General features: G+C 36.1%; 2 protein-coding genes across 9 annotated transcripts in view; one reads left to right on the top strand and one right to left on the bottom strand.

Moving 5' to 3' along the window:
* LOC127833333 (uncharacterized) overlaps positions 1–17,323 on the bottom strand; it is a 333,207-nt gene that overhangs the window by 151,885 nt on the left and 163,999 nt on the right. The gene's annotated exons all lie outside the window — the stretch shown is intronic.
* Positions 1–17,323, top strand: part of LOC127833335 (uncharacterized) — a 33,148-nt gene that overhangs the window by 8,696 nt on the left and 7,129 nt on the right. For 2 of the 7 annotated variants that reach the window (XM_052358516.1, XM_052358517.1), the window contains exons 2-5: positions 7,615–7,746; positions 13,884–14,015; positions 14,736–14,867; positions 15,588–15,662. In XM_052358516.1, the coding sequence (XP_052214476.1) occupies positions 7,620–7,746; positions 13,884–14,015; positions 14,736–14,867; positions 15,588–15,662 (466 nt within the window). In that variant the 5' untranslated portion in view covers positions 7,615–7,619. Of the gene's footprint in view, positions 1–6,703; positions 7,747–8,968; positions 9,083–11,097; positions 11,180–11,582; positions 11,625–13,883; positions 14,016–14,735; positions 14,868–15,587; positions 15,663–17,323 lie in introns of those variants that run through there. The other 5 variants (XR_008027366.1, XM_052358513.1, XM_052358514.1 and 2 more) reach the window with 4 other exon arrangements.

Genomic DNA, 17,323 nt, shown 5'->3' with positions numbered 1-17,323 from the left:
CAACCAATCACATAAAACAAATACAACAAAACAGTACCGGTAGATCGTCAACTTAAAATCCGTACAGTCACACATTAGTTACACTCTTGTTTCGATGTAGATATAAGTCAATTAACAACCAAAACAATGCCGCCTTTTCGGTTTGACAGCGAACGTGAGACAATCAATATGATAACAGGACCCCTGTTAATTGATCGATTTTGACACGTAGCGTAGTCTGCCTATTCGGGTAGACATTGTTATGGAGACGCTGCATATATACACAGATTCGAGGTGCAGTTAAGCCTAAGATAAGGTACATGTATATATGGATTTTGTAAATTCAGGGACATTTGACAGATTTCCGGGACAGCGGGACAAGTTCTTCATTTCCGGGACTGTCCCGGAAAATCCGGGACGTATGGCATGTATGACTTCTTCCTCTGCCAAAATACATGTTATAAACATTGTTGGGCCTCTTATCAGTTATAAAAATTGTAGGGTCCCATATAAGAAATAAACATGTTGACACTAATTTTCAGATTTCATATAAGTCATATTGTTGAGTCTCATATATGAAATACTGTTGGGTCCCATATAAGTAATATTGTGGGGTCCCATATAAGGTATATTGTCAGGTACCATATAAGAAATATTGTTGGGTCCTATATAAGAAGTATTGTTGGGTCCCGTATAAGAAACATTGTTGGGTCCCATATTTAAGAAATTTTTCAAGAAATATTGTCAGGTACCATATTATATAAGAAATATTGTTGGGTCCTATATAAGAAGTATTGTTGGGTCCCATATAAGAAACATTGTTGGGTCCCATATATAAAAAGTATTGTAAGAAATATTGTTTGATCTCATATAAGAAACATTGTTGGGTCCCATATACGTAAAAAGCATCGTTTGGTCCAACATAAAAGATACAAGTTGACATTCTAGGGTCCCTTATAATTTAATTAACATTAAATGTATAACTAACACTTTAGGTATCCATATAAGTAATGAAAATTGTTGGGCCTGGCCCTTTATTAGAAGTAGACATGTTTACACTTAATGACTAATGTTGAGACCCATATAATTAAAATATATTGCTAGTAGACTGAACTGCAATTTTCTAACACTGGTTTCAGTGACACACATTCACTGTGCAGATTTCTACTAAATATGTGTTGTTTTAATCTCAAAATTAGTCTTGAGGGTTAATTGACACACCCATTAAATTATTTCCTTATAACCATATGGTATCCGTTGTTAATTCGAATGTTATTTATCATTTTGCCGTTCATCGTAATTTCTTTTCTGCTTGCCACCATCTTGGACGATGACGTAAATACAGGCATGCTCAATCACTATACATTGACCACTGCCAGTATCCTCCACAATATAGACAATCCCAGAATCGATAATAAGGGCGCCGCCATATTGGCTATTACGTATTTTTGAGTAGTGACTTAATGGACTTTCCTACATTAATAGATAGTGACATCTACAATTATTTTGTGCTGAAAATGAACACACAAAAACCATACCTATGCTTATTTGCTCAAAGAGACATTCAGACAGGAGAGGAGCTTCTTTATGACTATAGTGTGTCTGATCTACCATGGAAGGTTAGTTATATCATATACATCATATTTAATAAATAGATGATGCCATTATCATGAAAAAGCACACATGAATGGATGTCAAACTACTAACATAACTTTTGTCATCAAACAGCTTATGGCTTTTCGCTAACATAATTGTATCCTCAAAAACAGCTGTTAACCCTTTGCATGCTGGGAAATGTGTCTCCTGCTCTAATTCATCTGCTGAATTTCAAAAATTAGCATTTTCTTCGAGTTTTTTTCATAGAATATTATTAGAATAGCAAACAGTTTGGATCCTGATGAGACGCCACATTCTTATTTTTTCCCTGTAACAAAAAGGAAAGAGCATTTATACATTTGTATTTGGTATCTAGCGTCTCTAATTGGTCCACTATCAGGATTGTTTAAATAATGCCCCTTTGGTTAAATTTGCTCCTTCCTTGGAGATCACATCTTTTACAAAAATTAATGAGCTATCAGATTCATCTTATGTTCCAAGTTAATCAACCCCACAAATCAATAAGAGTTCAGCAATCTTTATTATAGCTGTTGAGCAATATTGGGCTTTTTTATGTCCCCCACTATAGTAGTGGGGGACATATTATTTTTGCCCTGTCTGTTGGTTGGTTGGTTGGTCTGCTGGTTGGTTTGCGCCAACTTTAACATTTTGCAATAACTTTTGCTATATTGAAGATAGCAACTTCATATTTGGCATGCATGTGTATCTCATGAAGCTGCACATTTTGAGTGGTGAAGGGTCAAGGTCATCCTTCAAGGTCAAACGTCATATAGGGGGACATTGTGTTTCACAAACACATCTTGTTGGACCTTTTGTTTAGTCTTGTGTTATCTGGTACCTTTTATAAAATCAATATTAAGTTACTTTTGCAATAATTTGTAGGAAAAGAAAGCCAATGGTATGTTTAGTTCACAGTTTTGAATGGATGTAATGATACTTTGAATGGTAATATTGGGAAGTAAGTAGGTAAATATTCTTGTTTAAATTGTCTAATTATTGAGTAAGCCAATCTTGTGAAATACAATTTAGCAGAACGTTCAAAGAAAATAAGTTTTTATGGCCAACTTCGCATCATGGTTGTCAGTTTTTTTCAAGGCTGATAAATAGTTATGATAATTTCAATACTGTCAAAAGTATGCAAATGATAGTTGGCACACATATTCATGTACATCTCTTAGGAAAAAAGCAACATAACTTTAAGCGGGTATATTCGATTTTTAAATGCGTTAAATTGTAATATATTGAAACAAATATGCTATAATAACACGCAATATGCAAGAAAAATGATACATTTAAGATGAATTTCATAAAATGCAGCAAATGCAAACTTGCGCACCAAGCTGATTGTGACGAAGATAATTCGTACATATTTTCCTACAATAACCGATGCATTCGTCTTTTAAGTAAGTGTTCGTGTGTCGTATGAATCAATATCGCTGCAGGAATTTAAAATGAACCGTTAAACTAAATTTAGATTCACATCTTACATGCATGATATACATGCTGGCGAATTCGACTGTACAGGCTTTTTCGATTTCAATTTTAAATATTCTGCTTATTTCGCATTTTCCGACAAATGTTCTTCTTTACTTGTATTTTAGTTTATATTGAAATATATGTATAATAAGTTTTTTGCACATTTTATATTAATTAATAAATATTTGACAAGATCGTATATACCCGCTTTAAATGGTCTGCCACCTAGGGCAAACATGTATATGATACTTGAATTATCCAGTGAATGGCAAAATCAAATTCAAAGGTATCATTACAGCCTGCTTGTTAAGATTTAATTTTCATGTTAGTTTGCATGTTTTCATTTTTAGCTCATCTATTTTTTGAAAAAAAATTATGAGCTATTGTCATCACCTTGGCGTAGGCGTCCGATTAAGTTTTGCATTTACAGGGGTTTTTCTGCCTATTTTGGGAAAAGGAGTCTGACCAAATTGGGAATTTTTTATCGACACAATTGGCCATTTTGGGAAATTTTGCTTCGATTAAACAGCTCATTTGGGAAAAAATAGTGAATATATCATGCTTAAATAATTCAGTAGTTTAACAAATAAATTTGTTTTTATTTGTTATTTTGTCTTCTTTATATAAACAGATGCAATATTGGGCGTGTTCAACGTTTATTCAAGTACTGCATTTTTGTTTATTAGTTACAGTTACACTCTGAGATAAGAACTGAACAGTCAAAACCTTATAGCAGATATTTTTTACCAAAACAAACACTGGTTAGTCACACAAGTTATAAGACACTTCATTCTTTAAAGAAAAAAAAAATTTTTTTTTTGGAAGTTGGGACTTTTTTTTAATATTTTGGTTTGGGATCGGGTCCGTTTGCTTTGGGAGTGCCTCCGTTTTCCGGAGGCGCAGACAGTGCTGAAAACCCCCTGATTTAGGTCCACTTTTCTCATTAAGTATCAATGCTTTTGCATTCAAACTTGGTACACTTACTAACTATCAAGAGGGGACTGGGCAGGCAAAGTTAGATAACTCTGGCGTGCATTTTGACAGAATTATGTGCCCTTTTTATACTTAGAAAATTGAAAATTTGGTTAAGTTTTGTGTTTAGGTCCACTTTATTCCGTAAGTATCAAAGCTATTGCTTTCATACTTGCAACACTTATTAACTATCATAAGGGGACTGTGCAGGCAAAGTCATGCAACTCTGACTGGCATTCTGACGGAATTATGGGCCCTTCATACTTAGAAAATTGAAGATTTGGTTATGTGAATTTTGTGTTTAGATCCATTTTACTTCTAATGTATCAAGGTTATTGATTCTAAACTTCAAATACTTTCATGCTATCATGAGGGTACTGTACCTGGCAAGTTAAATTTTACCTTGACCTTTGAATGACCTTGACTCTCAAGGTCAAATTATTTAATTTTGCTAAAATTGCCATAACTTCTTTATTTATGATTAGATTTGACTGATAATTTGACAAAACAACTCTTAACTGACATACCACAATAGACTCCCCCCACCTTATAAATGACCACCACACCCTTACACTATACCCCCCTCCCCCCCACCACCACCCAGCCCATTTTATTTTTTATGTTCCCATTCACTATAGTGGGGGACATTTGGATTTTCCCCTGTTGGTCTGTTTCTGCCAACTTTAACATTTTTCAATCACTTTTGCTATATTGAAGAAAGCTACTTCATATTTGGCATGTATGTGTTTTTCATGGAGCTGCACATTTTGAGTGGTACTTTCTGATAATGGGTTAAAATGAAAGTGAATATCTGTTAACAGTTGCACTGCATAAGCATGAAATAAATTGCCTGGATTATTTCATTTATTTTTCTTACACATACTGCTCTGATAGGGAATACATGTTATAAACATGACTTGCGAGTTTTTCACACCTTTATTGACATTACACAACAGATTAACACCAATGAGCTGTCGAAAGTCGTTTAACCTCTATGCCATTAAAATCTGTTAAATGGACGAATAAAGCAATTAAGCTGTGATCTTCGCCATCTTTGTACCAGATTGCAGAATTTCCAATTTCAGATTTCCAGTTTGCGAAGTCATTTTTGCCAATTCCCAATGGGCAGAATATTTATTTATTAGGTTGTTTACAATGTTTATTATTGCAATATTTCTGATTACATGTAAATACATGTAATAAGAATTGTTGGGCCTCTTACAAGTAATAAACATAGTAGGGTCCCATATAAGAAATAAACATGTTTACACTAATTTTCGGGTCTCATGTAAGTAATATTGTTGGGTCCCATATAAGAAATACTGTTGAGTCCCATATAAAAAGTATTGTAAGAAATATTGTCAGGTACCATATAAGAAATATTGTTGGGTCCTATATTAGAAGTATTGTTGGGTGCCATATACGAAACATTGTTGGGTCCCATGTATAATAAGCATTGTAAGAAATATTGTCAGGTACCATATAAGAAATATTGTTGGGTCCTATAAGAAGTATTGCTGGGTCCCATTTTAGAAACGGGTTTTTTACCTTCTATAACAGACGCCGAACTAGGCTGTTTGTTTCCCCTTTCTGGTCAAAAAAATTCCACCTAAAAAAAAATATATATTTATTTTTAGCTCCATCTGGCCAGCGGGGCTTATGTCATGGTCCTGTGTCCGTCGTGTGTCCGTGCGTGCGTTAACTTTTTCTTTAAACATCTTCTTCTTCTTCTTTTTACAGTTTTGAGCACGAACAGTCCGTTTTTCACGATTTAAAACGGCCGTTTTTGTAAATATTCACGGACATGAAAGGATTGTGAATTGGCCGTGTCAAAATTGTGAAATGTCCGTCCATGGCCAATCGCAAAGAAGGAAAAAAAGCCCTGAATCCACAACGAATACAATGACACAATACAACATAAAGCTAATTATGGCATGTTCACAGACATTCAAATATTTTGCAGAAATGCATTTGCCGTTGTTATACATTTGTATACACGTATAATATGTACGTAAAAACGACACCCTTCTATTACTCATCATATTAAGGGTTGCGGCATGTGGATATTGTCTTTAACATCTTGAATGGCAAAAAGGGATATTTGTCCGTTAAATGAAGGATTTTTTGGCTGTTTTAAAGAATTTGAAGTATTATAAAATTGTTTATAAGTTTTTGTCACAGTGTATATGGGTTCCTCTACCCCTCCAGTGCACATATTACTCCTCGTCAAATTTTTCTTGGTCATACGTGCACTGTTTGGGTAGAGGAACCAATATACACTGTAAACAAAAAACTATAACTTATGATATACATAACAGCAAAACTTCAGTTGTAATGTCCAATATACTTTTCTGTAGATTTCAGTAAGACCCACCAATGGATAATAATATCAAGGCCCAACTGTTGACTATATATTTATATATCAGGGGACAAAAATTCCACTCGTCCGCTCGTATTGACGAGTGAATTCTTGAAAGGACGAGTGAATTTCCCTAAAGCTCTCGTCCTACAGGACGAGTGAAAAAAAACTAATGTTAAAATATATATTTTCTGACCAGTAAGACTCTTTTTCATTAAATAAAATCATTTCTTAAAGCATATCTATTCCGAAAGTAGAACGATAATGAACCATAAATCGTAATTGAAAATTTCATACAGCGTTGTTATGCGAGACTGTGTCCCGAGTAAATATTGGCTTTTTGGTGTAAACTTTGCGCGTCCATGTTGACAGGGAACCATCTGACTTCATTCACTGTAAGTATTGATTTTTTTAAAGAATTATTTTACTGCGAAGTTCGGTTTTAAACCAGTCTGAATTTCATATGAAATATGTCTGACATACGAGCGTTCTTTAAAGGGGGCACGAGCGATGTTCAACCATCCGAAATGGAAAGCACGCAAGCATTAGAAAAAGGAAAAAACAAATTTGTCTTCATTTATTTATTTTGTGTTCCTCATAAATAAAGTAAGTTAACATTTCTTCTGTGATCAGCTGGCATGAATAACTAAGTAAGCAGCATTTTAGCAGTGATATAGGAAACATTGCTAGTCATATCAGTCCTTTGCAATCTTTCTTTCACACATATTTGAAGGACAAGTGCATGTGTTTGCAGGACGAGTGAAAATTTTAATGCACTTGTCCTGCAGGACGAGTGCAATTTATAAATATTTTTGTCCCCTGTATATATGTGGCGCGTTTCTGAAAAAGGCCCCGTGTACATTATCTGAATAGGAAAAGAACGAACTTTAAGAACATTTTAAAAACTCAATTTATTTTTGTCACATTCATATGGCCTTTTTTTCTAAACCATGTCACGTAAACATAATAGCAAAACCTTCTGTTATCCAAGCCAATATATATTTTCTATAGATTTCAGCAAGACCCACCAATGGATAATAGACATACAAGACCCCACTGTTGACATTATATGTTTACAGTCATTAAGGCAACTGTTGAAGACACCCACAGTCTAGAATCTATACAGGAGTCAGAGCCTCTCATGATACAACATGCCAGTGTTGACTGTGCTGATCATATGCAATCTACAGGTTTCACTTTGGTTCTTTCAGAGTCCATGTCAACTGCTGACAGTGAAGAGCCAGGCAGTCTGACCCATGATAGGAAGGAGCCAAGTGAAGAGCCAGCCAGTCTGACCCACGATAGGAGGGAGCCAAGTGAAGAGCCAGCCAGTCTGACCCATGGTATTTCTGTTATCTGTTGGGCCTCTTACAAGTAATAAACATCGTAGGGTCCCATATAAGAAATAAACATGTTTACACTAATTTTCGGGTCTCATATAAGTTATATTGTTGGGTCCCATATAAGAAATACTGTTGAGTCTCATACATGTATAAGAAGTATTGTAAGAAATATTGTCAGGTACCATATAAGACATTCTTCAAAAGTTCCAAGGTTACTTTGTCATGGCGATTTGCCAATCATTGGTTCAGCATTTCTTACTTGCTGTCAATATACCTTGAGCGACCATTGCAGTCCTTTTGTTTACTTTAGTCTTTGATACATAGATTTGTTATTTTATATTAAACTTTGCTGTTAAATCAAGAAATTGTTGTGTTGTTTTATATGCATGTATTTGCTTTGGTTCGAATATGGCCATATTAAATGTATGCAAATGTGTTATCCTTGTCAAATAAAAAATCATTTCTTGAAACATTCAAGGTTCAATATTGAACTTTCTATTTATTATTCAGTACTTATTTTTTATTTTACAAACTGGTACAATCGTTCACAATTACTTCTAAAGTCTAGTTGTGCAAATATGGGATTGCTTAAGCCATTTAAGAATTATGGTCTTTGTTTCATATCCCTGTACAGATGAGATATTGTGACCTGAAGGTTTCTTTATTATGGCACAATATTTATTTAGACTTTCAGCAATTATACTACATTCTCTTCCAGTTTAATGGCATACATACATACATGTATACTTCGGCTTTTATACAGAAATAAGTAATTATGTTGAATTTGCTTGCCATCAATTTGTGAATAAATTATAATAAAAACTTTTATGGAGACCTTTGATTTTGGCAGCTTTTGTATGACAGAAAATGGTTATCTGTGAGAACCCAATAATTGATTTTAAATTGTTAGACCCAATTGTTATATTTAACATAAATTTTGGCATATATACAGGAAGTAGCTATTTTCAAAATGGCGGATCATGTAAATACCAAACCATGTGTTGGCTTTTTCAGAATTAAACATTACAAAATTTTTGACTCTGTAAATGCATGGTGTGATTACAAGAATTTGGAGCACCATAATGACTACAACTATACAGATAAAAGCTTTCTTGTGTACATCTTTTCTGTAGAAGATGCAAAACAAATTGTTAAATTGGCAGCAAACTGGAATGATGACTGCATATTTGTGAATATAATCAAGAATTAACATGCTTTATAGATTCTTGACATGACTCATGGTGAACTAAAATTGCTTGCAAAGCATCTGGGACATGATGTGAAGACCCACAAGGAATATTATCAGTTGTCTTCCAGTACCATGGAACTCTCAAAGGTATATATTTCATTAATAAAAATCTTTAAATTTTCCATACACAGATATTTGAAAAACTAAATGCTATATTGTAACTAAGAGGGCTAAAAGAAAGAATAATTTAACAGGCAGCCACAGTAAGACCATATCTGATGTTGACTTTGACTAGTATGCTTTGCATTAATGGCTTTTTATGCCCCCCTGGATCGAATGAACGGGGGTATATTGTTTTTGGCTTGTCTTTCTTTGTATGTGTGTGCGTGTCAAGGTGTGTGTGTGTGTCCAAAACTTTTACCAAAACTTAAACGTTTGATCATAACTTTTGAAATATTGAAAACAGCAACTTGATATTTGGATTACATGCGTATCTCATGGACCTGCACATTTTGAGTGGTGAAAGGTCAATGTCATCCTTCAAGGTCAAAGGTCAAATAAAAAAAAGCGGCACAGTAGGGGCATTGTGTTTCTTACAAACACATCTCTTGTTGTGAGTGTGTTTTGTGCTACAACCAATGTCCATGCCAAGGTGTAAACTCTCCAGTTCATGTTATTGTTGTTTTGTCTATTTAGCCCTCATTGTCATACTGTTTAGTGTTGTCTGCTAATTTGTTGCCATTGTTGACTATTTTATATTATTGTGGCTTTTCTTCATTTATTCAATGGGAATTTTGGTCACTGACCAGCTTTTCATTAATTAAGTTCTTTTACCGAAATGGTATCAATAAATGCAATATCTAAAGGCATGTACATCACACAAGCTAGCATTAATATAAAGCGTAATTATACCCACTTACCTATGTGTAATGGGGGCTATATAAAAGTCACTTTGTCGGTCTGTCCCGAAATTTCATCCGATCTTCACCAAACTTGGTCACAAGTTGTATCTAGATGATGTCTAGGTCAAGTTTGAATATGGGTCATGCCTGGTAAAAAAACTAGGTCACAAGGTCACTTAGTGCTTTTAAACACAAAGTTTGTCTGGACCATAACTATTTCATTTATTGTTAGATTTTTAATTGACTTGGTTTTGATTTGTTCACCATCATGGGACCGTGTGTTGCGCGAAAGAATTGCGTCGATATCTCCAAGAACTTAGGTCAAGGTCACTTTTGGAGTTCAAGGGTAAAATGCTTGTCCGGGCCATAACTTTTGTCATTCATTGTGAGATTTTAAAATCATTTGGAACATTTGTTAACCATCATTGGAGGGTGTGTCGCGCAAAGAATTTCATCTTGTCCGGGCAATAACTGTGTTGTTCTTTTGAGATTTTAAAATCAGTTGGAACATTTCACCATCATTGGAAGGTGTGTTGTGCGAAAGAATTACGTCGATATCTCCAAGGTCAAGGTCACACTTTGAGTTCAAATGTCAAAAATGGCCATAAATGAGCTTTTCTGGGCCATAACTATGTAGTTCATTGTGAGATTTAAAAATCATTGGCACATTTGTTCACCGTCATATGACTTGTGTGTCACGTGAAAGAGTTACGTCAATATCTCGAAGGTCAAGGTCACACTTTGTTCAAAGGTAAAAGAAGGCCATGAATGAGTTTGTCTGGGCCATAACTATGTTGTTCATTGTGAGATTTTAAAATCATGTGTTCACCGTTATGGATGGTGTGTGGCAGGAAAGAATAATGTCGATATCTCCAAGGTCAAGGTCATGCTTTAAGTTCAAAGGTCAAAATGGCCATAAATGATAATGGCATAATAATTCTTAAAAATAGCCATTAATTAGATTCTCTTGTGTGGATGGGGCACGTGGGGGTATAGGTCACGTCTGTGACAAAGCTCTAGTTTCTTTAAGTGTTGTGGCAGATAATTGAGATTATATTATTTGTAGGGCTGTGTAATTTACAAATATGGTACTGTGCAGACTTTCACAAGCTGTCAACAAAATAGCATATGGCAACGTTTGTGTTCAATTATATTGATATTGAAATAAAAAGTGAGGTCAGGGAACTATGGATTGCTACTGTTGTTATGATGGAAGTATTGTTGACACTGGAATATTATGGTCTTCTTGAAATTTTATAGGTTGCCCTGATGTTGTATGCTGTTGAAAATGGTAAAGTCAATGAGTGGAAGGGAAGGCAGATGAAGGACATAGTAGTAGAAGGTTTGATTATAAGAATTTTATTAATATAATTCATTTTACTGAATTGGGATGGAGAATTTTTGTTACTTTCTCTCCTATGGCTGTCAGTAAATTCGACTGAATGATCATTCTTCAGAACAAAACAGAGCGCTTGAGAACAGACAAACGATGTAAAACATTGTTTGAAAGGCGGGGCCCTTGTTTTGGCCACGTTAATTCAATAAGTCTAAAATTACGTGGTAAAAATAGGCAAACCTATTTTATGTGCCTTGAAAATTGTTTATCCTCTTAAAGAAATGCTAATGCAACAAAATACTTTTTAACAACCTTGAAGTATTGAAAATATTTACTGTCGTATCAAGAGTGACTTCTGGTTATTTTTTTCTAAATAGTTATTTCTAAAATAAAAAATCATTTTTTACAGATTTACCTCTTCCAATTGAAGACGAAGATGGCCATCAAGAAGGTAAAATAGTTATTTATACCCATGATAGATCATTGGCCACTGTTCATTTGTATTATGAAAGTGGTCCATAACAGAGTCATTGTTATGGTAGCCCATTAAAAAAAAAAGGAAGTATAGGAATACCTTTAGATTTGGACACCTTATGAAATAGTTTATATGCTCAATTAGACATTTCTGTTTCTGAGTTATTTTAATGATTTAAAGGATAAATAACTTACTTGCAAGTATGAAGATTTTCTGATTTAAATTGTAAGCAGGTCTTATAACATATTTTAGTGGGGGATATGTGTGTTGTTATTTTGTGTACATCTCATACCTTATACCGAAAAGCATAAAAAAACACTTTTAGAAGTGCTTTTGGAAAACAAAACATTTCCTTTGGTATTTCTATTATCATATAATAAAGGCCCACCTATTGATGATAAAGACATGACCCAACTGTAGACTATATATTCTAGTACAATTTTCTGTTGTCCAAGCCAATATATATTTATGCCACCCTTCGAAGAAGAGGGGGTATTTTGCTTTGCACATGTCGGTCGGTCTGTCGGTCGGTTTGTGAACCAGGTGGTTTCCGGATGATAACTCAAGAACGCTTTGGGTTAGGATCATGAAACTTCATAGGTACATTGATCATGACTTGCAGATGACCCCTATTGATTTTGAGGTCACTTGGTCAAAGGTCAAGGTCACAGTGACCCGAAATAGTAAAATGGTTTCTGGATGATAACTCAAGAACGCATACGCCTAGGATCATGAAACTTCATGGGTAGATTGATCATGACTCGCAGATGAACCCTATAGATTTTGAGGTCAAAGGTCAAGGTCACGGTGACCCAAAATAGTAAAATGGTTTCCGGATGATAACTCAAAAACGCATACGACTAGGATCATGAAACTTCATGGGTAGATTGATCATTACTCGCAGATGACCCCTATTGATTTTTAGGTCACTAGGTCAAAGGTCAAGGTCACGGTGACCCGAAATATTAAAATGGTTTTCGGATGATAACTCAAGAAAGCATATGCCTAGGATCATGAAACTTCATAGGTAGATTGATCATGACTCGCAGATGACCCCTATTGATTTTGAGGTCACTAGGTCAAAGGTCAAGGTCACAGTGACCCGAAATAGTAAAATGGTTTCTGGATGATAACTCAAGAACGCATACGCCTAGGATCATGAAACTTCATGGGTAGATTGATCATTACTCGCAGATGACCCCTATTGATTTTTAGGTCACTAGGTCAAAGGTCAAGGTCACGGTGACCCGAAATATTAAACTGGTTTTCGGATGATAACTCAAGAAAGCATATGCCTAGGATCATGAAACTTCATAGGTAGATTGATCATGACTCGCAGATGACCCCTATTGATTGTGAGGTCACTAGGTCAAAGGTCAAGGTCACAGTGACCCGAAATAGTAAAATGGTTTCTGGATGATAACTCAAGAACGCATACGCCTAGGATCATGAAACTTCATGGGTAGATTGATCATTACTTGCAGATGACCCCTATAGATTTTGAGGTCAAAGGTCAAGGTCACGGTGACCCGAAATAGTAAAATGGTTTCCGGATGATAACTCAAGAACGCATACGGCTAGGATCATAAACTTCATGGGTAGATTGATCATTACTCGCAGATGACCCCTATTGATTTTGAGGTCACTAGGTCAAAGGTCAAGGTCACGATGACCCGAAATATTAAAATGGTTTTCGGATGATAACTCAAGAAAGCATATGCCTAGGATCATGAAACTTCATAGGTAGATTGATCATGACTCGCAGATGACCCCTATTGATTTTGAGGTCACAAGGTCAAAGGTCAAGGTCACGGTGACCCGAAATAGTAAAATGATTTTCGGATGATAACTCAAGAACGCTTTTGCCTAGGATCATGACACTTCATAAGTACATTGATCGTGACTCGCAGATGACCCCTATTGATTTTCAGGTCACTAGGTCAAAGGTCAAGGTCACAGTGACAAAAAACGTATTCACACAACGGCTACCACTACAACGGACAGCCCATATGGGGGGCATGCATGTTTTCTATAGATTTCAGCAAGATCCACCAATGGATAATAGACATACAAGACCCCACTGTTGACATTATATGTTTACAGGCATTGAGGCAACTGTTGAAGACACCCACAGTCTAGAATCTATACAGGAGTCAGAGCCTCTCATGATACAACATGCCAGTGTTGACTGTGCTGATCATATGCAATCTACAGGTTTCACTTTGGTTCTTTCAGAGTCCATGTCAACTGCTGACAGTGAAGAGCCAGGCAGTCTGACCAATGATAGGAGGGAGCCAAGTGAAGAGCCAGCCAGTCTGACCCATGATAGGAGGGAGCCAAGTGAAGAGCCAGCCAGTCTGACCCATGGTATTTCTGTTGTCATATAATAAAGGCCCATCTATTGATGATAAAGACATGACCCAACTGTAGACTATATATTCTAGTACAATTTTCTGTTGTCCAAGCCAATATATATTTATGCCACCCTTCGAAGAAGAGGGGGTATATTGCTTTGCTCATGTCGATCGGTCCGTCTGTCAACCAGGTGGTTGTCATACGATTACTCAAGAACGCTTGGGCCTAGGATCATGAAACTTCATAGGTACATTGATCATGACTTGCAGATGACCCCTATTGATTTTGAGGTCAAAAGGTCAAGGTCACGGTAACCCGAAATAGTAAAATGATTTTCCGATGATAACTCAAGAACGCTTTTGCCTAGGATCATGACACTTCATAGGTACATTGATCGTGACTTGCAGATGACCCCTATTGATTATCAGGTCACTAGGTCAAAGGTCAAGGTCACAGTGACAAAAAACGTATTCACACAATGGCTGCCACTACAACGGACAGCCCATATGGGGGGCATGCATGTTTTCTATAGATTTCAGCAAGATCCACCAATGGATAATAGACATACAAGACCCCACTGTTGACATTATATGTTTACAGTCATTGAGGCAACTGTTGAAGACACCCACAGTCTAGAATCTGTACAGGAGTCAGAGCCTCTCATGATACAACATGCCAGTGTTGACTGTGCTGATCATATGCAATCTACAGGTTTCACTTTGGTTCTTTCAGAGTCCATGTCAACTGCTGACAGTGAAGAGCCAGGCAGTCTGACCAATGATAGGAGGGAGCCAAGTGAAGAGCCAGCCAGTCTGACCCATGATAGGAGGGAGCCAAGTGAAGAGCCAGCCAGTCTGACCCATGGTATTTCTGTTGTCATATAATAAAGGCCCATCTATTGATGATAAAGACATGACCCAACTGTAGACTATATATTCTAGTACAATTTTCTGTTGTCCAAGCCAATATATATTTATGCCACCCTTCGAAGAAGAGGGGGTATATTGCTTTGCTCATGTCGATCGGTCCGTCTGTCAACCAGGTGGTTGTCATACGATTACTCAAGAACGCTTGGGCCTAGGATCATGAAACTTCATAGGTACATTGATCATGACTTGCAGATGACCCCTATTGATTTTGAGGTCAAAAGGTCAAGGTCACGGTAACCCGAAATAGTAAAATGATTTTCCGATGATAACTCAAGAACGCTTTTGCCTAGGATCATGACACTTCATAGGTACATTGATCGTGACTTGCAGATGACCCCTATTGATTATCAGGTCACTAGGTCAAAGGTCAAGGTCACAGTGACAAAAAACGTATTCACACAATGGCTGCCACTACAACGGACAGCCCATATGGGGGGCATGCATGTTTTCTATAGATTTCAGCAAGATCCACCAATGGATAATAGACATACAAGACCCCACTGTTGACATTATATGTTTACAGTCATTGAGGCAACTGTTGAAGACACCCACAGTCTAGAATCTGTACAGGAGTCAGAGCCTCTCATGATACAACATGCCAGTGTTGACTGTGCTGATCATATGCAATCTACAGGTTTCACTTTGGTTCTTTCAGAGTCCATGTCAACTGCTGACAGTGAAGGGCCAGCCAGTCTGACCCATGATGAAATGAGGCAGCCAAATCCTCAAGGTATGAACTAAATTTGAAGACGGGTTTCTCTGCATTTTCTATCATTATGTGACAGAGTCTTATGTCATGACTGTATTAAAGTAAATGAGTAGTCCAAGTCAAGTGTGATGCTCTAGACGACCTCCTCTGTGATCTACAGGGTTACAACAATGTGCTTGTAAAAGTCCTTGTAAAGTACAAAGTAGGCAGTTTGCTATGAAAGTTAATGTTTAGTACTTGTTCTTCCAAGAAATGATAGTTCTGCGAACTGTCAGTTCTTATATGTGTGAAAAATTGTTTTAAACTGGTGTTAAAACAGTTTCAGTTAGTTCATTTTACCTCCGAACATGTTCAGGTTTTGTGCATTTTTATCAGGAAAACCTTGCTCTACAATATTCAATCATTGTATCACTTGCAGTGTTCTGCCGTGAAATTTTACTGTTGGGGACCCTTTAGGATTACAAAAGTGGGGACAAAAAGAAAAAATATGGGGACACAGAAATATTTTTGTAGCAGAATTAAATGTGTGGAAACTAATAACCTTTAACTTGAACTTTTAAACGTGCTTAAACTTCTTACAGTCAGGTTGTAACATTGTTATTAAAACTGGAACATTCAAAAAACTTTTTAACACTGTCAAACAGTTGTCAACATATTTACAAATCTTTGAACAGATTTATGGTCATTGGACTCCGCATGTCAAAGTACTTGTTCGATAATTAGAAATACCGATAGTAAAGGCGTTTTCTTATTTGCTTTATGCACAATCTGCATGTCATTTTGTTGTTGTCAAACAGTGACCAAGGACATTTTTGAAGCCAATTTTCTTGGAATGTACGTTTAGGGGCAGACTTTTTTCGTAATTGCTAAACGATGTTGGGACTTGGGAAGACTCTGTTGGGTTGTTAATATTATTGTCATATTTTCTAATTTTACTTGCCGGAGGAAAAAAAATAAATGGATTTTGTTTTCTTTGGCCTGTCACTTTAAGCCATTTTGATAGGTTCGGAAATTTCCTTGATATCTGATTGGTTGTTATAATCTTAACTTACCAATGAAATAGAGTGTTAATATTAAATAAATTAACCATTGGCTGCGAAATGACGTCATGTCCAATGAAATAGTTTGTTCTGGTTACACATTCACTCGATTACTTTACCGACTTACAAATTGAATCGATTAGTTTTTATTTCTAATTCATGTGCGCCCGCGGACCCATATACAGAAAACGGGTGGGGACAAATATTTGTTTTTTGCGACAATAACACAAGGGCGCATCCACGGCAGAACACTGACTTGTTATGTTGATACTTTGTGTGCAAGGATCAATTCAGTAGAAAAGTCAACAAAATAAAGGGCTTACAGTCACTGAACAAATGAGTTTGCTGCTTAGAGTGTATATTTTTCCCAAAAATATTTGAAAATTTCCCCTCTTGGAAGTGTAGTTCAATTTTAAATCCTCGTTTTTTAACAATTCACAGAAAAGCCAAAAAATGTTGATCTTTGAACATAAACATAACATGTTGATGACAAAAAAAGTTGGAATAATGTTTTTCTCTCTGTGTATGGTGAATTATGGTGTTACAACTTGATTTTGTATGTTACTTGCTTAGCATTGAAATTTCCCCTTTTACACGTGAATTATCCCCCTCTCAGGGGACCCGACCCCTTTCCCCCAAAAC

This window comes from Dreissena polymorpha, chromosome 6 (genome assembly GCF_020536995.1).
Source record: "Dreissena polymorpha isolate Duluth1 chromosome 6, UMN_Dpol_1.0, whole genome shotgun sequence".
Classification (NCBI taxonomy): domain Eukaryota; kingdom Metazoa; phylum Mollusca; class Bivalvia; order Myida; family Dreissenidae; genus Dreissena; species Dreissena polymorpha.
Note: the sequence above shows the minus strand (reverse complement) of the source record. Positions and strands in the feature narration are given on the sequence as shown.